At 54.6% G+C, this 24496-nt stretch overlaps 2 protein-coding genes across 5 annotated transcripts in view; both read right to left on the bottom strand.

The window, feature by feature from the left end:
• Kcnip3 (potassium voltage-gated channel interacting protein 3) overlaps positions 1-3679 on the bottom strand; it is a 75228-nt gene extending 71549 nt beyond the window's left edge. Inside the window, exon 1 of one of the 2 annotated variants that reach the window (XM_074050230.1) lies at positions 3541-3679. In XM_074050230.1, coding sequence (XP_073906331.1) covers positions 3541-3643 — 103 coding nt within the window. In that variant the 5' untranslated portion in view covers positions 3644-3679. The remainder of the gene's footprint in view (positions 1-3540) is intronic. The other variant, XM_020185111.2, reaches the window with a different exon arrangement.
• Positions 3680-9926: 6247 nt separating this feature from the next.
• Prom2 (prominin 2) lies at positions 9927-24063 on the bottom strand. 3 transcript variants are annotated; one of them, XM_020185121.2, is made up of 24 exons: positions 23670-24062; positions 23058-23107; positions 22464-22666; positions 22247-22367; positions 21950-22013; positions 21601-21690; positions 21083-21285; positions 20653-20727; positions 19950-20013; positions 19603-19762; positions 19153-19305; positions 18175-18298; positions 17491-17582; positions 17308-17392; positions 15089-15235; positions 14238-14309; positions 13440-13532; positions 13241-13294; positions 12849-12929; positions 12625-12693; positions 11860-11949; positions 11558-11664; positions 11182-11254; positions 9927-10974 (listed from the first exon to the last, which is right to left on the bottom strand). In XM_020185121.2, exons 1-23 carry the CDS (start codon positions 23911-23913, stop codon positions 11191-11193), a joined length of 2505 nt encoding a protein of 834 aa, XP_020040710.2. In that variant the 5' UTR covers positions 23914-24062; the 3' UTR covers positions 9927-10974; positions 11182-11190. The 3 variants fall into 3 exon arrangements, 2 of the variants coding, with proteins under 2 accessions (XP_020040710.2, XP_073906334.1); XM_074050233.1 differs by lacking the exon at positions 13241-13294 and having other exon boundaries at positions 23670-24063; XR_012439812.1 differs by lacking the exons at positions 9927-10974; positions 11182-11254; positions 11558-11664; positions 11860-11949 and having other exon boundaries at positions 12621-12693; positions 13206-13294; positions 23670-24063.
• Between the last annotated feature and the right edge of the window lie 433 nt (positions 24064-24496).

Genomic DNA, 24496 nt, shown 5'->3' on the forward strand with positions numbered 1-24496 from the left:
AGGAGGATCTTGCAAAAAGGCTGGGCCCAGGCATTGCGCCTGCAGCTAGGGGACTTAGATCTATCCCAGAGGTCACCCACTGCCTACGTGCTGGAGGTAGGGAAGGCAGGGATGACAGGCAGAGCTGGAGATGTAGCCAGCAAAGTCCAGCAGCTGCTCTGCCTTACTGAGCATGGGGAAGGCACAGGCTAGCCTGAGGGAGGGCATGTGGGCAGAACTGAGGTAGATCAAGGTAGATCAGCTAAGATGTAGGACAGGCCCCCCTCAGCTGTCCCTGTCAGCTCAGCTCCCCACTGCTCCAAGTCTGGGGCCTGCAGTTCCCCTTGGTTCTCTCCCTGTCAATGACTGCTCTGTGGCGTTTTAGAACGTGGGCTGATCACAGCTGACAGATGCACCTGTTCCAGGGAAACATCAGTCAGCTGGGGCTGGGAACTGGTGGGGGCAGAGCTGTGAGTCACTTGAGCAGTGCTCTCTTCTCATCAGGGTCAGGGCCCAGCCCCCAGTCAAGGCAGATGCACCAACTCCTCTCCCCTTATCTTTCTTTGCTTCAGAAGTCAAGAGCACCTTTCTCCCTTGCAGAGGCACTGCAACTACTCTTGGGAACCCCCAAAGAGGCTCGGGGGAGCAAAGGGGGCTCCTAACCCCAGCCCAATTCAGCAAAACAGCTCTCTATTCTTGTGGAAGATTGTGATAAGAACTGGGGTTGAACAAGTGGTAGAACACCTACTTAGCAAGTGCAAGACCCTGAGTTCAAACCTCAGTACCTGAAAAAAAAAAAAGGATTGCAATAAAAAAGGGGACCCTTGGGGTCCTTTCCTTCACACCTCTAGTTTGTAGCGCAGAAAGGGCAGGGAGTAGCTCAGTCGTGTGGCTAATGTAGGGGACGTGCCTGGAGCAGAAGCTGGTTTGTGTTACTCACTAGCTGGTTCAGAAGGCACAACAGGTCACAAACCACAGAGTCAGGCCCTGGGGCTGGGATGGGGCACTTGTTCCGCTGCCTGGCTAAAAGCAAGCCCTCTCCCCACCTTCTACCTCTGAGCGCTAGGGACCTGAGCTGTGGAATAAGACAGCAGGGTTCAAATCCCAGCTACAACACTGGCACTTGCAATCTAGGACTGGCCTGTTTCCTTACCTGTAGAGTGGGGACGGTATCAGGAGCTACCTTGTGGGCTGCATGAGGGTCCAGGAAGAAAATGCAGAGGACAATGGCCTGGAGGGAGGGGTGGCACCTCAGGACAGCTGACCTTCCTTCAGACCCCACCTGGAGAGCAAGGTCACATCCCTCCCCAACCCAACCCTGACTGCTTTTTGCAAACAGTGAGCAAACTCACTGCCCCACATGTCCAGCAAAAAGGCTGGAAGCTGGGCAGGAGAGGTTCCTGGTGCTGTAAAGTCATCACACTCTGAAACCCCAGGACAGAGCCAATAGACGCTATACCAGAACCTGGGCTCCACTGGCTCCTCCTAAGAGCTCAAGGAGTTCTAGCTCAGGCAGGCCTGGTGCTAAAGCCAGTGCCCACCCTGGCCTCAGTGCTCCCCACAGGGAGAGTGGGTTAGTGAATGGCTGGCTGGAGAGTGTGGGAAGAAGGTAGGAGTGAAACTGGGGGCAGCCACTGGCACTGACAGTGAGGAGTGCAGGCAATTCCGAGTCTGTGCTAAGTGCAGTCTCTGCTGTCTCTAGGTAGGAAGGTTGAATTTCATAATCTCCTGCAGGTGAGAGGCCAGTGTGCTTCCCCTAGGGCCACTATACCTGCCCATCCCAGCACTGGCAGGTATGGGGCCCACTCTCAAGTCTGGCCCAGCTAAACATAGGAAAGCCACTGGCAGGCATAAAAACAGCAAGATCCACAGGGGCCCAGGAGCCAGTTCTGGGGAGGATGGAGGGCAGGAGGAAGTCACAATGGCCAAGGGACATGGCCACATATATCTGCAGGACTTGGGCCACTGACTGCTCATAAGCTCCCAGGGTGACCTCTAGCAGTTAGGCTGGCAGAGGAGAGTGAGGGAAGGGGGACCGTCCTCTGCTGGCTGTGTACACAGGTGTGCAGCCTGACTGTAGACATCTCTGGCTGTGTGGATACACATGGTCACGCTGAACAGCTCCACCGGCGGGCACAGCTGCAGGGCATGTGTAAATCCACGTTGATGTGTCTGTGCTTGCCTGTTAGGCGTGTGCAAGACCTGTGCTGCACATGGTGGGTGTGTGAAGTGAGCATGCCACAGTGTGCAAGCCCAGGACAGATGGCTAAGTTTCTCTGCTTCTTCCCCGCCTGCCTGGCAGTTGCTGGGGACACTTGAGGTAACAGCACCTTTTCAATATGCCCTGACCTCAAGTTCAAAGGACTTCATGTCATCACCTCTGTTAATCCTCCCTGCATCCTTGGGAAATGGACCAGACAGAGCAGGGGCAGCTTGGACTCTGGGACAGCATGGCCTAACGCCAGTGACAAGCTTTCTCTGGGCTGCTTGTCCTCATGGGTGAAAGAGAGGCAGAAAGTCATCTCTTATGAGGAGAGACTGCAAGATGCCAGCTCTATATGTATTCTTTCTGCTCACAAGACCTGGATTTCATTTGGGTCCTTTTGCTTTTCCTTCTTTCTCTTTCCTGCTGCCCTCATGTGCTGGCTGGAGCTCCAGCAGCCATATTGGACCTTAAGGTAACCTCAAGGATGGAAGCCAGTGAGATAGATGGAGCCTGCATCCCTGCTGATGGGCGGGTCTCCAGGCCAGCCCTCTATTGCCTTCTTCTGGACTTCTGCAGGAGAAAAAATTTAGCCAACCTGTTCTAATCACCATTATCTGGAGTGTTCTATTATGAGCAACCAAACCTAATGCTGGGGCTTTTTCCTTCTTCCACAGCAAGCCTGTCCTGGACATGGGGCAGCTCGCAGGGCACCAGGCCAGATTTTCTGAGGGTCAATTCTATGCTGGGGCTGGGGGAGGGACAACTTATTTATCTTGCCCTCATTCTTTCTCATTTAATTCTCCTTCACTCTTCCCCTCACCCCACCACTATGCCAGGTGTTTTCCTTGCCTCCTCTCCATTACTATGTATCCTTGGTAGGTGTCATGTAGCCCTTTTAGAAGATGGGGCATTTGTTAATTATTTGATTACTTGAAAGCGGCATGTTTGGCCAACCTCCAAGTGCAGACTCCCCATCCCTATGCTCCTGGCCTCCAACCTAAGAGCTGGAGGACCCAGGTTCAGGGTCTGCTGTCCCGGCCCTAACCCCAGGGACCTAACGGTAGGACCAGCCACAGAGCTGACCTCAAGCCCCTTCTCTGCCCAGCTGGGTCTCCCACAAACACTCAAAGCCTCTTCCATCCAAAGGGGGCCCCAGGAGTCCAGTCTCTCAGCCAGGACACCCCAACACTCACTTTCCCAAAAGATACCTTATATAGGACAGCAGAGGATGGGGTCAAAGGAGTAGGCACCACAACCACAAGCAGGAAGAGGCTCTTTGGCCAGAGCAATGCCCGGAATCTCTCCACCACCCCCCCCACCAGCCCCGACCCATGCTCCAGCCCCACCAGTCCTACCTTGGCCTGCTGCATCCTTGGCATTGAAGGGGACTGTTACCGGCCTCCCCACTTTGCAGCCCAAGAGAGTGGGACTGCCCAGCCCGGCTGGCAGCTGCCTCATGTTTGCTTGGACCCAGACGCAATTGTCATGAGCGGCTTCTCCCCCGCCCCTGCCCACCCCTTCCACCCTCCCTTCTACTGGCTTCTAGCTCCACCCCTCCGGCTCTGCCTATTTCTTCTCTCTCTCTCTCTCTCTCTCTCTCTCTCTCTCTCTCTCTCTCTCTCTCTCTCTCTCTCTCTCTCTCTCTCTCTCTCTCTCTCTCATACACATGTGCACACAAGCCTCTGTCTTCCATCTTTTCAGTACCCCCCTCCTAGGCTCTCTCTATGGCTCCTAATCCTAGCTTAATCCTAGCCTCTCATCCAGTCCTGTCCAATGTTTGGTGCTCCCGTCTCTCTCCTACCCTCTCTTTATGTCTCTCCTGCTCTAACATACACACTTTGCTGCCCCTCTTCTTGGTCACTGGGAAGGATGGGGTGGGGGAGGGGAGCTCTATGTACAGTTTTTGCCCCAAGTTGGGGAGGGCATATTCCAAAACCATCCTGCCCCTGCCATCAAATCCTGCCTGACCCTCCTCTCAGACACAAGGTGGTGTGATTCTTAGGTACCTGAGCAACCCTGAGGACAGCTGGGAGCCACTGAGTCTGGGATATCTACCCCTAGTATTTGGAGTGTGGGACTTTACCAGGGTCCCTGTTTGCTCGGGCTTTATAAATGGGAGCTTGCTGCTGAGAGAGTAAAGGCCCCTGGGGAGTGGAGTGACACCTGGGGTCCTTCCACCTCATCTGTCCCTCCCCACACTTAGTCACCTCCTTGTCACCCCTCATAAGCCTTGCAGCATAGAAGTCTTCCCCAAGACATGAGCTCTTTACACTTCCCGGGTGTTACCATCTGCCTGGCTCTGAGGTTGGGACCACATTGAGGCAGCTGGGGGACTTTACCAGATCAACTAGGGTGGGAGTAGCAGTGGTGGAGGAGGTGACTCTGGCCCTGGGCATCACTGGGAGGGCATTCTTCCTGCGCCTTGGGAGGAGAGGCTCCTGGGCATTTGCTTAGTCCTTAGAGAAATCACCCTGAGCCAAGTTTCCCTTTTTGGTGCCCTGAGGAGCCAGCCTGTGCCAGTGGTTCCCATGGAAACAGATCCCTGAGCCGCCCCCTCCTTTCCAGCAGGCACAGAAGCACTTGTGCGCCCTCCCCACTCCCACCCCCCTTTTTTTGAGCCAGCCAATTACCTCAGGGGAAAGTAAAGGGCCTGGGGCTGTGGACCCACTGAGTCAAGGAGGACTGTTCCCAGAGGGGAGGAGACAACCAAGGTGTCTGGCCAGCAGCAGTTCAGGACAGACTGGGTCTCATGCTGGGTAAGGGGCAAGGAAGCCATGGGCCTTTCAGGCTGGGGACAGTCCTCCTCAGGGTCTGAGCAGGCTCCCACAGGAGGGACAGAGGGGACATGCTGAGCATTTTGAGTCTTCACAGTGGCCTGGGAGAAAAGCGTCATTATCTCATTCTACAATAACAACAGTGAAACCCAGAAAAGTTAAAACACGCTGCCCAAGTCATCAGCCAGAGTGTGACAAAGCCAGTACATGAAGGCTGTTCCTTTCTTCCCAAAGTGAGCTCTGTAGGGACATCCTACCCACTAGCTCTAAGTCCACGGTTCAGGCATCAGCCGGGAAGCTATCCAGGTTGAGGCAACTCATGGCATGGCCTGAGGAGGCAGGGCAGAGCATCCCATCCCAAGCTAGTGCCTCCCTCTTGAGAGCCACCAACTCCCTGCTTGGCACACTCATTGAAATTCTACACCTCAAAGATGTCTTTCTGAGACGTAAGGCCAGACACGTGCCCTCCCTTACTGGACCCAATAGGCCCTGGCACTTTGACCCCCCCATAAAACACAGATGTATGTATGTACCCCTGCACCATCCCATCCCTTTCCTCCTTGGGTCCCCTCAGGGGTCTTTCTTCCCATGGCTGGAGGCACTTCCAGGGCCTCTGGGGAGCAGCTGGGGCTGCTCATGTGGGTTTCGGCAGAGGCCTTGCTGTGGTTCCTTGAGTAGTAAATTTCCTCCAACAGGCATTCCTGGAGTCATTGGAGGTGAGGAGACCCAAAAAAGGTTAAGGCAGGCTGCAGGAGGTGTGTCAGTGGCAAGCACTTTGGCATGATGGGTTTCAGCTGTGGTTTGTGAGCAGTTTGGAAGTGGGAAATCGAGGGACGATTTCAAGCCTGGATGGAGGCCAAGTTTCCTTATGTTACAGTTTCTGAAGAGGCAGCAGTGGGCTATGTCAGTAAGTGAAGGCCCTTACCTTCCTCCCGTCTGAGTGAGGGGCTCACCCCACCCCCATCCACAAATCTTGGGGCCTTCTGGACCACCCTTGATTCCTGTTCATGACCCTCTCCACTCCAGGCCCAAATTCAAATCTTTCCTCCCCATGTCCCCTAATCCCAGCTCTGTGGAGCCCCCAGCCCCGTGTCTTTTTCTCAGGCTTCACTTTTTCTGGGCCCTGGCTGAGGAGGTGGGAGGGGTGTGGGGAAAGAGAAATGCTGTCAGGGTTTGGGTCTTACGTCCCCACTCCCCTCAAAGTCCCTGTCTGTAAGTCCTCTCTGGGTGGAGGTGGGCCTACTAGGCACCCGGAGTCGTTCTTCTCGGGAGCTCAAAAACGTGTGCTACCCTAAAAGAGCCCTCCTTTGGGTGCCACAAAACTCTACGTACCACAAGAGGCAGAGCAGACACAGCTGTGGAATTGAAAACACCTGAGGCAGCCTCAGCTGTGTCTCCTCTGAAATTGCTTCTGCTACCACCTTTTCATGGCCCAGTAGAAACCTCACAGGCCTAGGATTCTTCTTGTAGGCAAACAGAAATGGTTCCCCATCTCTCTCCATCACACAGCATGGTCTCCACCCTCTTCTAGGCTCACGTGTTGTCAGGGCTTCCGCTGAGGTAGAGGCTGCTGGGCACCCAGCTCTGGCCTGCTGGGTGAGAGGCCTACTGCTAGGCAGGGAATGTGGTCAGCCTCCAGCTGAGCTGCTCTCTGGGTTTACTTGAGGTTGTGGGCTCTACCTCTTTCTCTGTGGACATCTCCAAGGGCCCTCGGGGCCTGGCCATTGCTGGGAACCTCTCTGGTGTCACCCTGTCTGGGATATTTCCCATGGTTCTGGGGGTGAGTGGTGGCAATGAATTTATAATACCCAATGGAAGGTCCAGCTTCTCTTTGCTGAGGTCTGTTCCCTCTCCAGGTGTCCTCCGGGGACAGGGCCTAAGCCATCCCATGTCAACTCTCTCATAAGCACCCTAATCTTGGCTACTAGCCCTCTCTTTATCTCTGCTACCAAGGCAAAGTCTATCCTGTAGACTTGGCAGGGGAGAGGGTAGCTTCATTTCCCAGACATCAAGGGACCCCATCCTTCTGGCTTGAAGTGAAGGGAGTGTACCTCACCAACCTGATGGGTTCACCTCATCTGTCTAATATTCCCCCTCCTCTAATGCCAGCTCCTGGCTCCTCCGTGCCCTCAGTGCAGGTGAGGTTCAGGACTCCTCTTCCCTTGGACAGAGCTCAAGGCTGGGCTAGGGCCAGCTCCCTATACACTCTGTCTCCCTCCTCACCCAGGGCTGCAACTCAGTCAGTGTATGTAAGATAGAGGAGTGTGACATGCTCCAAGACGGCACATTCACGACAATTAAGGATACTAGGGACCATGGAGGAGGGGCTTCATCCCAGCAGCACATGGTTAGTCCCTGGCCTTCAGGCCTAGGGAGACAGGGCCCTAGGAGTTAAGGGGGTGGCCCTGGCTCTGGGGGTGGAAGTGGGAATGAGGAACTCTGTCCATGATGACTCAACCCAGAGAATTTATATAGGGCCTGGAGTGCCACCATCACCAGTGGGTTCCTCTGTGTGGGTACTGCCCTTTCTACTCAGCCCATGTCCAGTCTCTGCCTGAGTAGCTTTCCATTAATTCATGTAAAGTGCTTAGCACACTTCCTGGTTTATACTCATAGATCAGTGAATAAACAGTTCACTCACACTATTCTAGTTCCAGACACATGGCCTCCTTTTGCACGCTTTTGAGCCAGTCAGAGCTGTCCTGGACACCCACCTGGGACCTCAGACACCCTGGCGCATGTGGCGTATCTTTGGCAGAATCTGCCACAGGGCCTTGTACTGGGTGGCCAGGTGGCGCATCTGGCAGAACTCCCAGGATCCACCAATCTGTCATCCCTCCTGCCACAAGGACAGCAAGGACATCTGAGTTGAACCTCCCTAGAGAGGGCCTCCCTCCCACATACCCATGGGGAGTGGGGACTAGCTGAACATCCAGGAGGAAACCTCCAGGGCCAGGATCAGGGAATCAGATCCAACTATATGACCTTGTTAAGTAATTTCCTGGAGCTTCATCCGACAAAACAGATAACAATTTATCCCCTTCAGGGACTGTTGTGGTGACAGATAAGACTGTGACTGTGAAGGGGTTCTGTTTCACATATGAAGTAGCATTAGCATTGTAGCATCCCAGCATTTTCAAACCCCAAAAACAAGGAATCTATTTTCTCTATGGCAACTGCTGAGTGCTACTCCCATCCCCCAGGTGACTAGTGCTTACAGCAACTTTGCACAAGCTCCTTGGCAAAGCCAGTGTCCATTGGGTTGACCTAAGGTTTCCAAGAAGGATGCTAAACTCAAAAGAGTGGCAGCTGATTCTTAATTCACAGGAGGAACATCAAAGTCAGTGTTCACGATCACTACTCTGATAATGGCGGATGAAATAATCTGGACCAAAGTCCTGGCTAAGCATATCTTTAAAAGCTGCTCGAAATGAGCATCTGTATACAGCACATACACACACTTAAGCATATGTGTGTGTGTACATATGTATACGTTTAGGTCTGATTGAGGGTATCATGGGGCAAACAAAGCTGTCAAGCATCATAGAACCACAGTATGAGAAAAGGAGACCCCGGGACATGGCTTCTGGGGCTCTCTCCCTAGTAGGTCTGCTGATTCCAGAAGATACTGCACAGATGCTGAGCAGAGCTTTTTAACAACTTCTCCAAGAGAAGCAAATCTTCTGTGCTTCAGTGTGGGCTTCACCTTAGGAATGTGAATGACCTGGAGTAGACCAGACCTCCAAGGCACTACAAATCATCTCATTCCCTGTAAGTTGGCAAAGTGATCTTGGCTTGCTAGGTGTCGAGCCACCTACCAGATATAAACATAATCCTTGTGCAGGAAGAGAACTTCATCCTAGGCCTCAAAGTACTGCTATGGGTTTTCACATACAATGAGTACCAAAGCTCAATCAAGAGCCACCAAATACGTGAGGAGACAAGACCACACTAACATAATCCAAGGGAAACAACAACCACTAGAAACAGATCCCAGAGGTACCAACCATATGAAGGGATAGGCTTTAAAATAACTACACTTAATATGCTCAAATATATAAAAGATAAGCAATTCTGATAGAGAACTGGAAATGATTTTACTTGTTTCTACTTCATTTGTTTAAATCTCATCAATCGCATTTTACATTCACCTTTTCCTACTGTCTTTTTTTTTTTTTTTGGTGGGACTGGGGCTTGAACTCAGGGCTTCACACTTGCAAAGCAGTTGCTCTACCACTTGAGCCACACCTCCAGTTCATCAATTGCATTTTAAAAATGCAGGGTGCTACTTCTCCAGCACAAGTCAGCAGATAAGTAACAAGCAAAAAAAACCAAACCAAACAAACAAAAACTGACCTCTGGCAAAAATCAAAAATAGGCAATTGTTTGAGAGCATGCTTGCAGTAGTGACAATACCTTGTGTGTATACTATCTCAATTTTCTGGTAGAAAATTTGTTGCTGGTTTAGAAAAGGCAATTAAATATACACTCCCTGAAACTCAGCAGACCACCATCTTAAACGGCTTTTGACCTTTGGCAGGGACCCATCTCTCCTTTCCCTAGTATCTGTCCAGACTCTAGCTCTGCCCTTGGCCCAGAGCACAGCCATTCCCATCTACCAAGCATTGTTCAGTGACAGGCTCCTGCCAGGGCTTTCATTCATTATTATATTTAATTTTCAGAAACCTACCTGGAGGCTCTTATAAAAGGAGAAACTGATGTTTAGGGTTCAAGGTGGCCCAGCTAGCAGTATCAGAGCAGGCTGGGAATCCTACTAGCAGTGTCCTCAGACAGGCCCCAGTCCTTGTTCTGATTGCTGAATAATCTCTGGATGCCTGTAGTCAGAAGCAGTGTAGGAATTCTCTTCTCCACAAACCCTCTAATTAAACACCAACCGTATATAAGGCCCTTGCCTGGGAGACCTCCCTTCAAGAACCCAAAACTGAGGCTCAAGAAAGTGAGAACACTTTAATGGAACTGAGATTTATTTAGCTCTCCTCTTCTTCATCCTTTCTGGAGTTCAGGGTCCAGCATATGAGGACAACACAGAAATGGGCTAAGGATGACCCCAGGCCATATGCACAGGATAGAAGGGGGAATGAAAAATCCTGTTCTGGCCATCAGATCTTTTCTGGGAAGGCTGGGAGGAGCCATCTGTGGAAAATGCTACCTTCTGGACGATAAGGGGAGCCCCTAGTGTGGCCCAGGTTCCAGGTAACTTCCCTTGGGAACCAGTGCTCCCAGTAAGGCCAGCACTACTATTTCTAACCCAGGGTGCAGGGAGGAAAGCTCAACCTTCAGGCCTCTTACCCCACTGAGGGCAAAATCTCCAGGCTGGGCTCCTGCAGAGGGCCCCAGGAAGGTCATGAGGCAGAGACCGAAGCCAGTACAGACCTGGGCGTTGGCTGCTTCTGCCTACTTGGTAGGTTTACCTGATTGGTTTGGTTGGGTACTAGGGGTCCCTGGGCCCAGTAAGGTAGTCATGGGAATGAAGTAAAAAAGGAACAAAGGGAGAACAGGACTTCCCTGGAGGGAGGAGACAAAGATTTGGGGAGGGGAAAGAAGGACGTGGAAGCTAGGGAAGCCAGATGGGATGAGTGGCAAGGATCTCAGACAGAAGCAGGGGGAGGCCTCGGCAGGGGGAGGGCAGAGAGGGGCAGGATGGGGTTGGGCATGACCTTTGTCCCACCCAAGGAACTGAAGAAGGGATTCCAACAGCGGGGAGAACAGACCTTTCCTGGTGCTGATGTATTACAGCAAGGAGGATAGGGTCAGATGCCAGAAGAACCTATTACCTCTGTAACTCAGCAAGTTATGTGTGATTTGGGGAATGAATGAAGTGCAGTTACAAGCAGAAAGAGGTGGAAAGGAAACAGGCAAGATGGCACCAGGCAAGCTGGAGTTGGGGGACAGGCCAGGGAGGCCAGACTGGGCTCTGGGGCAGGAGCTACAGATGTCCTCTGGTCCAGGCAGAGTTGAGGGGGGAGGACAGGCAGATCCACGGATTACCTTGACCTGTTGTAAATTCAGAAGGAAACAGGTAAAGGCAGAGCAGGCCTTGGGCCTGCTAGGCCTGCTGCTGGCCAGGCCATACCAACAACCAGACCCTGTGAAGACCCCAAACCTTTCTGCCCTCCTGGCCCTGGAGACCCCAGGACCCAGCCTCTTCCTATTCTCCTTTAGCCCCCGGCACTGAGGAATTAAGGGGGTAGGGAAACTTACCAGAGGGTCCTATAACTTCAGGGAGGTGACCCGGGGGATGTGGAAGAGTTGAGTCTCCTCAGAGCTGGTGGAGCTGTGGCATCACAGAACAAGAGCGAGTCCCCAGCATGACCCAGGGCAAACCCAGAGCCCTGATGTACCTGCCCCAGGAACCCTCTGGGATGGGAAGAGTCCCAGGAAGCTGTGCCCTGGGGAGATGTGTTGCAGCAAGGGTATGGGCAGGCAAATGGGAGAAACTCCAGGCTCTGGAGCTCCTCAGAGCAGGGCTAGGTCATGAGCCTTCTCTGCCTGGGAGATCTCAGGAGGGAGTAGGGCCCAATGGTAGAAAAGACTTTCTGCGCCTTCAACCCTTCCTTTGGTCTTAGCAGCCCCTCACCTGAGGCGTTTCCGGATGGGACGGAAGTATTTGGAGATCTTGATGGCAAAGATGATGCTGGGGATCAGGAAGAAGGTGCACCACCCCAAGCAGAACCAGAAGGCATTCTGGACAGAGTGGCATGAGGTCAGCTGGCCCAGCTAAGCAGTGGTGCCTTCCTGCCCACTCTGCACCCACAGCAGCTTCACTGACTCTATGTGGAGCAGACCCCAGGTAGGACTGTGCCTGGCCTCCCCTCTCTGCTCCCACTGCTCCTCCATAGGCTCAATGTCCTTGAGTCCTGATGGGGTGGGAACACTCACCCAGGGGTCAGCCATCATGTCACACAGGATCACACGGCCATTGTCCAGGGCTCCAGAGAGGGGCTGGCAGGTGGCGATTCGCTGAGTCACCTGTAGTGCCCACATGAAGCAGGTACACGTGGAATACCCAGATCCAGAGGTGTGCCCCCATGTTTCAAGGGAGAGGTTGACAGGGCCAGAGAGAGGCCCAGGGACACAGCTGATGGCCACTGCACACTCGCACCCAGACACAGAGCAGCAGGTACACGAGAGCTGGGACACACTCACAGGCTCCTTGCTCAACTTCTGCCCTTTGCCTGCATTCAACAGCATGGGCTTAAAGTCACTCACTGGTGAGGCATGCACACTTGTCCTCACATGTTCCTGCACACACACACACACACACACACACACACACACGCACAGATACTCGAGGTGAAGTCAGACCCCTGTGGGCCTAGTGTGGGTGCCCAGATAGAGATGGTCAGCACGGGTCTATAGGAGGAGGTGGGCTTTGAGGCTGGCCTGAGACAAGCTGGTCAGTGGGGCAGCCCATGTGTGGAAGAGCATGGGAACAAGCTCACTCAGTCCCTAGAGAAGGACTGCGCAGAGGTGGGTCATCCAGAACCCAGCGAGCAAGCAGGGGTACCGGTGCCAGGCTTGGGAGTTTGGATTCAATCCTAAACTTAGGCCATCCCCAATGGGCTCCAGGGGGTGGGAAAAGGGCAGTGGGTGTGGATACTCTGTAGTTGCTCTGAGGCAGGTGGGGCTTGAGCCCCCACTCACCTCCTCTTTCACCCAGGTCACGTACTGAGAGAAGTAGCCCATCTCCCGGGTCAGGAAGCACCCACTTGCCTGTGGGAAACAGAGGAGGGTTGGGCTGACAGGGGTCCCAAGAGACTCCCACCCATGCTTTCTGGGTACCCTCCATGAGGAAGGGATTTGAGGAGAAGCCTGTATGGGAAGCCCAGTGCTCCTCCAGCTCAGAGGCAGCTCCTAGCCCCACTCACGTTCTTCATGATGTGGCCGGCCACGGCAGGCAGCTCTCCTTTTAGGAAGGTGACATTGCCTAGGACGTTTGAAGTCTCCAGCTGGAAGAGAGGAGAGCCCCAACTCAGCGTCCTTCCCAGGGAGTGGCCACTCATTTGCTCATCCATCCTCCCATTCAACATATAGTACAAACATGTCACCTTAGTGGGGGAGGGGTAGACCTGAGGACCTAGAGGCCAAAGATTGAGGTCCTCAAGGATTTGCCATCCCCTAACCTCCATTTTCTTCCCATCTCCACCCCAACCCCCTCTCCAGTGGAACAGGACAGAACAACTGTCCCAAGCCAGCTGTTCGTACTTCCTCCCTCTGAGGCCCACCTGCTCCACCCCAGTCTCCCCATCTTAGCAGCCACCTGGAGATTTGGGGCAGAAGACTCCAGGGCCCTGACACTGAGGTTGAGCTTAGCCTGTGGAGGAAAAATCCGGCTGGTTAGGGGCAGGGAGGTAGCCAAGGGAAGAGGAGAAAGTGGCCCAGAGGCCTCCCTCATTTCACTGCCCTCTTCCTAGCCCTCCTTTCCCCAGCCCCCAGACGCCTCACACCTCCAGACTTACCACAAGGTTCTGCTGGGGGCCAACCTTCTCCTGGTAGAGGTTTCTGAGCCCTTGAGCCTCCTCCTGCAGCTTCTGCCTCAGCTCAGAATTGCCCTGAGGGCAGACAGAGGAGGTGCTAGGCTCAAAGGCAGAAAACAGAAGCTACCTTCCGCTCCAGGGCCTGTCCTAAGCTTGGAGGACTTTAGCCCAAGTTCTACATCTGCCCCTGACTTGTAGGTGCTCCTAAGTCAGCCACTGTACTATGTGAGCCACGATGGCGTCTACTGGAAGCATGGAATGCTCCTTGGCCTACCCAGTGTGTGTGTGTGTGTGGTAGGGGTGGGGTGGGGTCACTGAGAGATCTCCAAGAGAACTTTTGAAACTCTAAATATCTGTAAATACACAATGTGATTTCCTCTCCTTGAGGGCAGCTGTCATGCTATCTGAATTCATCACAATGTCCCTAAGGCAGCTCTCCCAGCAGATTCTGCAACTGGTTTGGGCAAAGATTCCTTGTCAGACCAGGTACTTCATCTGACCCAAGGTGGAGGTCAGCCCACTTTACAGATGAAGAAACAGAGGCCCAGGAGTGCCAAATGACTTGCCAAAAGCCACACAACCAATTGGTGGCTGAGCTTGAGTCCTAAGAGATATCACAAAGCCCTGAAGCCCAGCAGGGGGGTGAGGAGCCTCAGCACTCACTAGTGGGCCCTCCTATCCCCTGTCCTTGCCCCCTCCCCAATTCAAGCATCTCTCCCTTCCTATCCCTAGCCTCCTCTGACTGCTGCCTGCCCAGTGGGGTCTCCACTCCCGTCTTACTTGGGCCTCAGCCAGTCCTTCCAGTTCCTGGGCCAGTTGGTGCATGTCAGTCTTCACCACAGGCTTCTGGATCTGAGGACAGATGGGATCAACCCTGATGTGCCCAGCGGTCACCTCCGCCTACCTCCAGCCTCTGAATTCCTAGTCTTGTCAAAAACACCCCACTCTAGCTGTCTATTGTGACATATCGGTCACACTGGGTTTCAGGTTTGACCTGGAACTGTGAAATATTTCAGACAGTTTCCAATGGGGTAGAAAACAACAAAAATGAGGAGTCCTCTGGTGTGACTCAAGGAAGAGGCGGCTTCCCACCAGCGTTCTTGGCATCAGTGGGTTTAGCACAACAAGAGGAGCATATGCTGGGGGTTAGGGGAGGGGTGTGGGGTGGGGTGGGCAGAGGGCATGATACAGGCACATTCACAACAGGAAGAGGTCCCAGAAGCAGAGAGAAGATCGAGAGCTGGGACATGGGAGACACATGCTCAGAAACTCTGATCTTGATCTTGGTTTTTGTTTGTTTGTTGGCAGGCACTCTACATCTTAAGCCACGCCCCCAGTCCTTTTGCTTTTAGGTGTTTTTTTTTTTTTTTTTTTAAGAGAGGGTCTTGTGCCACCATCAGACTGCAATCCTCAGCCTTTCAAGTAGCTGGGATTACAGACATGTACCACCAGTTCATTTTTTTTTTTGAGATAGGGTCTCACTAACTTTTTGCCTGAGCTGGCCTCAGACTGATCTTCCTATCTGCACCTCCTGAGTAACTGGGATTACAGGCATGAGCCACTATGCCTGGCATGTAGCCCCTCTGTTCCATTGTCAGCCCGCTGTTGTACCTGAGGTACTCACTGCTGACCTGAACTAGGAAGTCATGATAGTTGATTTTCTCCATCCCACTGCTCTGTAGCGCCTCCAAGTCCCTGTGGGCAGCAGGGCTCAGCAGGTCCAGATCTTTCATGTCCACCTTGAAGCTCTGAAACTCCCCCTGCAGCTTGTTGGTGTACTGGGTGGGGGGAGGATGGGGAGAAATGTTCAGTTGCTGAGATAGGACCTTAGAGATGCTCCCCCAGGAGAGGGTCACCAGGCCTTCAGGGCCCTCCTCGTGGTGGAGGAGGTGGTGGAGGTAGGGTCCCCTGCCTTGAACACCCCCTTATTCCCAGCTCCAGACAGGTCCTCACCCCTGACCCCAAGACCCCAGCACTGATCTGGTACTGTGCTGTGGCGCAGAATTTCTCTGGTCGGCTGATATAAAATAGCTGTCCTGGCCCTTCTCTGTCATCCTTCACCCTGTGTTAACGTCTTCATAGCGTCTGATACTCTGAAGTTATTTATTTGTGTACTTGTTAGTTATTGTCAGCACTATCATAGTGTGGTCTTTGTCTGACTTTTCCACCCCAAGCCTCCAGCAGAGGCTCCCATGTGGTGAGGTTTGTGGACTGTGTGAGTGAATGAGCAAACAGGCACAATCACATTTCCAGGCCAGACCCTTGGCATTTTCCTGCCATCACTGCAAGAGGTTTGGTGGTCATGAAATTCAGCCTCAGTGTTTAGCAGATGAGGAGCTGTGGTCAGAGAGGAACATGCACTTGCCAGAGGATGTCCAGCAAGTTAGAGAATGCAGTCCATCTCTGCTTACCTCCCCAGACTCTCCTTTCTGCTTTCGCCAGGGAGAGAAAAATCTTAACCTTCTCAGACACAGGGTCTCGGGGTATCAGTGTCAGACAAGTGTGGGAGATGTGTGCAGTGGGCAGTGCTTCCTTGTGCCCTGGAAAGCATGTCTTGTCTTACCAATCTCTGCGTTATTAGCTTATTGCCACCTCTTTTGAGGACAAGTATTAAGGTCCCATTTGAAAAGGTGTCAGATGGCCTCTAAGGACTGCCCCATCCACCTGAACCTGAAATCCTATCTGTCCAGACTCTTCTGTGAGCTTAACTTTTCCCTCCCAGGACCAGAGCTGAGACTCTTCAACCCAAGAGCCGTGACTTCCAGCCAGCATGCCTGGGGTTTCCTGGGCCCAGGGTCAGACTCCATCCATGGGGCAGTGCCTCTGGTCTGGCACTGGGATCCTGCCTGCTCTGAGGACCTTCCTTCTGGTCAAAGACGGTGGAGGAAGAGTGGCTCTGGCATTAAGCAAACTGTCTCTGGTTATTCAGTTGAAGGCATGCAGTTGGGACTGGGCCATTGGGCTGTGCTATCTTGAGTGCTGAGAATGGGGGTTGGATCCAAGAAGAGCTAGAAGGGTTTCTCAGAGTGATGCAGAATCAGAAGGTAGCTTTGTGTGGGCAGTGGTGGGGTGCAGGGTGCACCAGGGAGCGGAGTGCAGTTTTCCTAGGATATACTTAGAAATGATTCCCCAGGGACATCTTCCCCATCTCACTTAGGCAAAGAGAGAGGAAAGGAGGGAACGTTTTTCAGCCTCTGTACCCCTTTAGACCACATCTTCAAAGTATGTGCCTCTGGTGAAGTAGCTCTTTTTTGGTTCTTGAACTGTCTCTTGCCAGCATTGACAAGTACCACCAGTCGTGTACCAACTTCCAAGTTCTACTCTCCCAGTCACTGTGCAACTTCCTACAAGTGAGTAGGTCCCAGTGGGCAGAGTCCTGGAAGTCAGGCTGGGGGATCTGCCACCACCTACTGGCTGTGTGAGCTTGGCAAGGGCCTTGGTGAGCCATCCACCAAGTTACCCAACTTGCTCAGCATTAGTCATTGGTACTCTGTTTCACTCATGCCAACAAATGCCTGTCCTCTGTCAGGAAACACACTCCCTGACCGTCTCATTCACTGTCACTGTCCTTTCTTCTTACAACCTCTGCTATATTCAACTTTCCCTGGCACAAGGCTGAGAACTGCCCATGGCCTCCAGGCACTCACACACCCACCCACACACCTGGAAACTTCCCTGGCTCCAGCCCTGGCCAGGCTCAGAGCTCGTAGTTGGTGCCTCCGTGCTGGCAGAGGCACCTCAATAACTCATCAAGATTTCTTGGGCTCAAATAGTGCCTCTACAGAGGCAAGACCAGAGAAGGGGGATCAGTAGGAGGGGGTCCTCTCAGCCTTCTGGAATGTTGTCTTACCTGGCTGATATCCAGGTGCTTGTCCAGGTCGTAGGAGTCATTGAGCTGCAGGACCTTCCAGAGTGCAGCCCCTTCCCTGCACTGTCTGGGGAGGAAAGATGAACATGGAGGAAGAGGCAGTTCCCACCTCTGCTCCTCCCCCCAGATCCCCATCCCAGCCCCCAGCTCAGGCTGTGCACTCACTGATAGGCCAGAAGGATGCTGATGTTCTTCCTTAGGCCGAGAAGATGGGACAGGTTCATAGATGGGGGCAAGTTGCCCGGGGTGTCTGCAAACTGCAAGTGGGAAGGGAGAAATGGAACCCACAGCAGGGTTAGAACAAGGTTGCCCTGGCTCCCCTGAGGACTGGCGTAGCCCTGGTACAGGAGAGACCAGGGTGGGAATACCTCTGTGACTCTAGCCCAAACCCAGCCTCTAACTCAATTTATCCCAGGCCTAACTCCTTACAGTACTCTTCCCATGAATCTCTAGGAGGGTGGCCAGCCTGACCTTATGCAGGGAACGCAGGCCAGCGTCTCAGCTCACCCATTAGGAGCATACTAGGCACCTGGGTGCTCAGTTCCCAGACTCAGAATTGGGAGAGGAAAGGGCCAGGTGTAGCTGCAACAACATGGGCTGCCTAAGGCTCACAGGCTTTCTGTCTGTCTCTGGCTCTGAATCACAGTCTCAATTCCTCCCTCCCTCTCTTCCTCCCTCCCCCCTCCTCTCTCTCTCTCACACACACAGGCAGCTTTCTGTCTCCTTGGTGTTTTTGTCCTCATTCCTCCTGTCTGTCTCCTCCTCTTGTGCCTTCTGGCTCCCACCTCCTCCCAGGCCCCTTGCTGTGCCACAGCTCCCTCCACCTCCCCAGAACAGGGACAGGCCCACCTCATAGAGTTCTCCACTTGCCCAGCTCTGGCACACAAGTGTCTGCATGTTGCCACCCACCAGGAAGGTGGCGAAGACCAGGAGGATGAGAGGGGCAGCAAAGAGGAAGCTGAAGCTGATGCTTCTGGGGAGGTGAGAGCCAGGGTTGAGGGACAGTGGAGACTGGTTCCCTGGGCCAGACCTCTGTCCCCACCTACATCCCAGAGCAGGGGCTGTGAGCCGGCCCCAGGTGAGAGCCTTTTGGGGATGAGAACTGGAGGACTCAGCCTTCTAGGCAGAAGGGAGAACCCAGCACTTCCTGCTGCCCCTCCTCATCCTCACCCCACTCCCACCCCATTGCTGGGTCCTGGCAGTCTAGTGGAGGGCACAGATGTTTTGTTAAAAGGGCTAGGGCAACCTGCTTCTGTACCCAGAGGCCATGGAGGTGACTTGTTCCAGAATGTAACCTTTCAAAAGGTCACTGGCATGACCGGACATGGCCCATGGGGGCAGCACCCCGCTGCATCTAAGTAGTAAAAATCCTTAGACTAGATGCCACTGCCTTATAGGGCTCCTTTGTGAGGTAGGCACACTCAGAAGGCCTGCACAGCGAAATAAGGGGTGCATTTTGGCCCCTACACACCACTTTGACCAGGTACCCTCATGTAGTCAACAGCCTCCACAGCTGTATGTGAGAGTTAGATACCACCTAGTCTAGGCATGGTGAACAGATTCTGTCTCTGTCACTGTCTCCTATTGGTGGTGCTAGGTTAAGAAGGATTCTGAGGCTGTGTCTAGGCTCAGTGGGAAAGTGTACCCACGGAGTCTGTGGTTATTCATTTGCCAGGGGTCACCCAGGGAGTGGGAGCCAGACTAGCTCAGTCTTCTGACTCCTAGGACTTAGCTCCTGTGGCTGCACTAAGAGTTGTGGTGGAAGCACATGGAATCTGGTCAGCCTAGCAAAGAGGACCCCTTCCCTTTTCCCCAGCCCCCTCTTACACCATGAGGAAGCGGGCTCCAGCTTCGCCCTTGGCTTCTGAGTAACTGGGGTCCTCCCTGGCAGACAGCCCCCAGATGCCCAGGCTGAGGCCCAGCAGGTTACAGACCACCACAAGCAGGATGGCGGAGCACAGCACACAGCCCACGATCCACCTGACACAGAGAAGGTGTGAGGCTCTTGAGAAGGGGGCAGCAAGGCTCTGGAAAGGCTGTCATGGGACGGAGTGGCTGGATGAGCCTCTGAGCCTGGGGTTTCAGAAGTGCAGTATAGACACTTTTTGAGCCCTCACTCCTAGGGAACCCCAGATGCTGGTACTGGGGGCACACTCTGGATGGAGACATGGAGGCCTGAGGGGTCAGGAGCTCAGTATGGCTGGAGGCGAATGGGGGTTAGAATGGAGCTCAGGGTGACAGAGTGGCTGGGCTGCCCACCCCGCAGGCTCCTGGCACCTGTATGTCTCGTATCGCTGCACATCCTGCAGGTAGGGGCGGCTGCGCAGTTCTAGCTCCTCCAGTGCCTGGCTCCAGTGGGAAGCTGCCTCTGAGTCCGGAAACCCTTTGGCCAGCATCCTTACACCTTCAGGCTGCCCAGCCACTGCCTTCTTCAGATCTGCCCAAAGCCAACTGTGGCTTAGGGGATGCAAAGAGCACCCAGGGGCCAGGGCTGAATCTCTGGGGTCCACAGAAGGAAGGTAGTCTCCCCCACCACTGCCTTCTCCTCTCTCAGCAAGCCTCTGGGAAGGGGTATGTGGGGGTGGCATGACAGGCAGCCCACCTGGCCCTGGGCAGGGCCTCACCTCTGATCACACTGGCTGTCTGCATGGCAACCAGGAGTGGGAGGCTGTTGAAGGTGCTGTTCTCCTGTGGAACCAAGTGGGGCCGTGATGCCTGCCCTCAGCCTGGGGTCCCAGCTTGGGGCCCCAGAGCCATAAGGCCCAGAAAGAGGGCATCACTACTCAGTGCTCCCAGCACAGGTGCAGACCTCCTTGGGATCTCTGGGATTTGGTTTTCCTCTCCCTTGCCCCAGCCTGACTCAATTCCTCCAAACATTGCTCCCTGTAGACTCCTCTTTCCCATCCCAGCCCCTTCCCAGACAATAGTGGCCCACTCAGCCATCCTCTCACCTCCCATTCATCCCGCACATGATCGCCAGCTCTGTTTGCAGAAGTCCAGCTCCAACCTACCATTCCACCCCAGCTCCCACTTCCTCCTTCCCGGAACATTCCACTCCAGCCACCCAGCACAGCTGACTCACCAAGGCTCTTGGTCACAGGTGCTGATTCACATGGCACCCTTCCCCTCGGCCTTCTGCCCCTACCAGTCTGTGTGTCACAGAGGACTGGCATAATGAGCCTCTAGTCCAGGGTGCCATGTAACAGGGGTGGCCTCAAGTCTTAGGTTCAACTGTGTGCCTGCTCCAAAAGGGGGAAACTGAGGCCCCTCACTTGTGAATTCCCAGGCAGGGAGAGAAGGAGTCAGGTAGCTCAGGCAGGCACTCACCTCCTGGACCATGCTGGAGAAATTGGCTTCTGGGACACCCTTTAGCCAATGCAGGACATTATCCACGGGGGGGACCTGAAATAGAGGGGGAGAGTCTGTGGAGAGGCCTGAGGATCCTTGTAGGAGAAACTGGAGAGATACCTCCGAACCCTCAGTATCGTCACATGTAAAGCAGGCCCCTATAGCTCTGGAAGGCAGCAAGAACTTAAGCTGCTAATGCAGGTGAAGCTCTCCTGTGTGGCCCAGTGAGAGCTCTTGACTCACTGCCCAGATGACATCATTAACCTTGGGTGCTCAGGAAGGGAAGGAGCAGTTCATGGAAGGAGGTTAGGGGAGTTGGCCTCAGGAAACCCTCCGACCACTGGGATGTCCAGAGACTCCTGGGACAGCAGGCAGAATGACCTAAGAGGCCTCTGTCCTGGACCTGCACCTGTCTGAAGTCTGCATCCAGCTCCAAAGCACGGGCCCGGCTCAGAGGCCCCGTGCAGTTCTCCTGGCACTGGGGATCCTGAAGCAGGGTAAGCAGGTGTTCCCGGTGGTCCCGCACAGCTGGCTCCAGGTGTTGCTGTCCCTCCTGCAGCTCCACGGAGGTGGCATTCAGGGTTCTAACGTGGTCCACAGAGACCTGCAGGGCTGTGAGACCCACACCTGGCCTGAGGAACCTCTACATTTCCTGGCTGCCTCAGCTGCCTTGCAAGAGTCAAAACACTTCCTCCCCATACTGGCCAAAGGGACCTGGAGTCATTAACTTGTACAGTCACAACGGAAACTGCCCCAGGGTACATTAGACCAGGAAGTGGGCAGGGGTGCCACAGACTAGAATCCTGGGATAATGGGATAGGAAAGGCCTCCCATGGGCTGAGGAGGCACATGAAATCCAAGGCTGGAGAAGGGTGGGTCTGCCCCAGAGGACGCCTGCAGGGCCCATTTGAATATGGTCTAGCTCACCCTGGCCCAGGCTGTGCACTGAGGCCAGCGCCAGGTACACTGTGCTCTTGAGCTGGCTATGGATCGCACTCCCGATGCTCTCGCCGAGACCTGAAGATCACAGGGTGTTCTGCAGGGCTGGTTCCCCAGGAGCTGAGGGTCCCCTCCCACACAGCCCCAGGCTCTGTAGGGTGGTGCTGGCTTCTCCATCCTGCAGCAGAGTGGTTACTGTGCAGGATCTCCAGTGGACTCCATCTCCCGCTGTGAAGCTTTTACCAGGCTTTCACCAGAGTCCAGGATGAGGGAGTAAGAGGTCCCCCTGGGCAAGACTGATCAGGGGACCTTGGGGCTGACCGGTTGTAACCCTCACCATCCAGGTCCTCCAAGACGCGATCCTGGGGCAGGGAAAACTGTTCTGCCACGGCCTGTAGCTCCTAGGCATACAGAGGACTGTTAGCCACCTTTCCCTGTTCCTCAGCAATCCCTACCCTTCTAAGGATTCAGCTATACATTTCAGTGACTCTCCAGCAGGAAACAGCCAGGTGTACAGAGGAAGGGGTACCCTTTCTGCTTTGCAGGCTATGGGCCATAGAGGACCCCCTCTGCTCTACTCTATCTGGCTGGGCCTGGTGCTGTGATGGGGACGAGGGGTTTACTTGATGCTCACCTCAGGGACATCAGAGACCAGGCCCCGGAGGCTGAGCAGGGTCTCAGGCACGGCTTCAGCACTAGGGCCTGTCTGCTCATGTGTACGCTGGTTGGTGACAAAAGCACAGATCATGCCAACCCTGCAGGGATAGAGGGGAGGAGGGAGGGGCTTGTGTGGTGGCTGGGAACCTCTGGCCATGGCCCAGCCCTCCTTCCTAACCTGGGCAGTCTCTCACAGCAGCACGAGGGTAGTCAGCAACAGGAAGATCATGAGGGTGCCACGCTCACAAGCCATGGCCTTGTGTTCAGTTTTCACTTGACCTCCACAGCGCCGACGGCAGCGGCAACAACAGAAGCAGAGCCCAGTGGTGGGCACTGCCAGGAGGTAGAGGCCTGCTATCACAGCACACACCACGTAGCCAGCCTCGTACCGCACCACCTGGGCAGGGCAGCAAGGCATGAGGGGCAGATCTGCCCTCTACTCCCAGCCCCAGCTCCCTCCTGGCTCCAGAGGGAGCCCCAAAGCAGAGGGAGGGCACATGACCCATCTGGGTGGACCCAGGCAAGAGATGCAGAGTGTCCTTGTTAATGACCATCTTTCTGAAAGGAATGTGAAATCTGGGTTCAGCCCACTTGGACCCTATTGCTAGTAAACAGCAGAGCTCAAGGTTTGAACCCAGGTCTGTCACCACAGAACCCAGGTAAGAATGGAAAGGATGCCCAAGACCTCCAGTCTGGCAAACACCCAGCAAGGTGGGCTGAGTTGAGCAAGAGAAGCCCCTCCTGCTCATCCCAAACTCCTTCCCCTACACCTGCCGCTGGGTTCTTACCTCATCCACCTTCACGGAGGATTGCTCATTCATCAAGGTCTTCACCAACTCTATGGGAAAAAAAGCAGGCTGAGGGTTTGGGAACCGTCACTGCCCTGCTCCCTGAATCTACTCCTCCCCACTGCCAGGCCATGGTGGGCTCTTAGAGAAGGCAGTCTCCCATATCCTGTGCATGTTGCTGGGCTTCAGTGCTGCTGCAGAAGGGGACAGCTTAGGGCAGGCCTGAAGAGCAGTCCTCAACCTCACAGGTAGGCCCTGCCACCTGAGAGCCCTTCCCCTCCTCTAACCCCTCCAGACCCTCCTGACCCCTGTCACCACTAGACTTGGAGAATGTGCCAGCCCAGCGTAAGGTGCTTCTAATGCAAAGCCTTCGGCTTTAGAGAAGAAACTGAGGCTCAGAGAATAAAGGGGGCTATCCCAAGGTCACATGAGGTTCTGGAGCCATCTCCTCCGGATCCTGCCCCTAATAGCCCGGGTCTTCTGGAAGTCAAAACGCAGTGGGGATTGCTGGGGATCCTGCTGCCCAAGTGCCTGTTGACAGGATGGGCACAGACGGAGGCTGGCTGGTGATCCTATGCCTGCGGAGGTCCGCTGAGGCCAGGGGACACTCACCCGAAGGGAAGGGGTTGAGCTGCACTACGGAGAGAAAGCGGCGCACGGTGCCATAGAGGGGGTCCAGGGGCCCCGGCGCGCGGACGCGAGGGGCCAGCCATCGGGTCCTGGCTGCCGGAGTGAATGTCAGGCGCTCGGCCGGGCGGAGGGACCCGCAGTCCGAGGCTGCCGCTGCCGGCAGGCTCAGAGCGAACCCCAGCCCCAGGCTCAGCAGGGGCGCCGCGAGGCCTGGCACGCGCGTCATAGGGTCCGGCGGATGGGCCGGGGGACAGGCAGGACCGGCTCAAGTCTAGAGGGGTGCAGGCGAGCACAGGGCAGGCCGTGCATCCTTCAGTAGCCTTCCTCGCTCTGTCCCCGTGGTTGTCAAAACCGGCCCGACAGGTTTGGGCTCTCGAGCTACCTGGGCGCCCGCCTGGAGCATAGGAAGGGCAGGGGCGGAGGACTGAGATAGGGGGCAGGGCCTGGCTCGGACGCCCTTGGCAGTCTGTGAGGGAAGCCTGGCGTCCTCTCCCCTCCCCAGATACTGGGCAAGGGCTGCCTCGGAGCGAGGCCGGGAGGCACCTAGTACCTCTGAATTATCTAGCATGGCCCAATTTCAAATATCACATTCCACACCCAGCTCCAACAGCCCAATCGGGGGCTGCAAAAACACAGCCACCTAGTGAAGCCCTGGACCAAACCACAGGCCCAGGAACCAGGGTCGCTCTTCTTGCTTCCTCTGGGGCTTGCTCTGTCCCCATGGGTCACACCGGGAGACCACTGCTAGGCTGATCTGGAGCACAGTCCGTGGGGAGATCAGAAGTGTGCCCTTTAGCCCAACCATGTGC

This window comes from Castor canadensis, chromosome 12 (genome assembly GCF_047511655.1).
Source record: "Castor canadensis chromosome 12, mCasCan1.hap1v2, whole genome shotgun sequence".
NCBI lineage: Eukaryota > Metazoa > Chordata > Mammalia > Rodentia > Castoridae > Castor > Castor canadensis.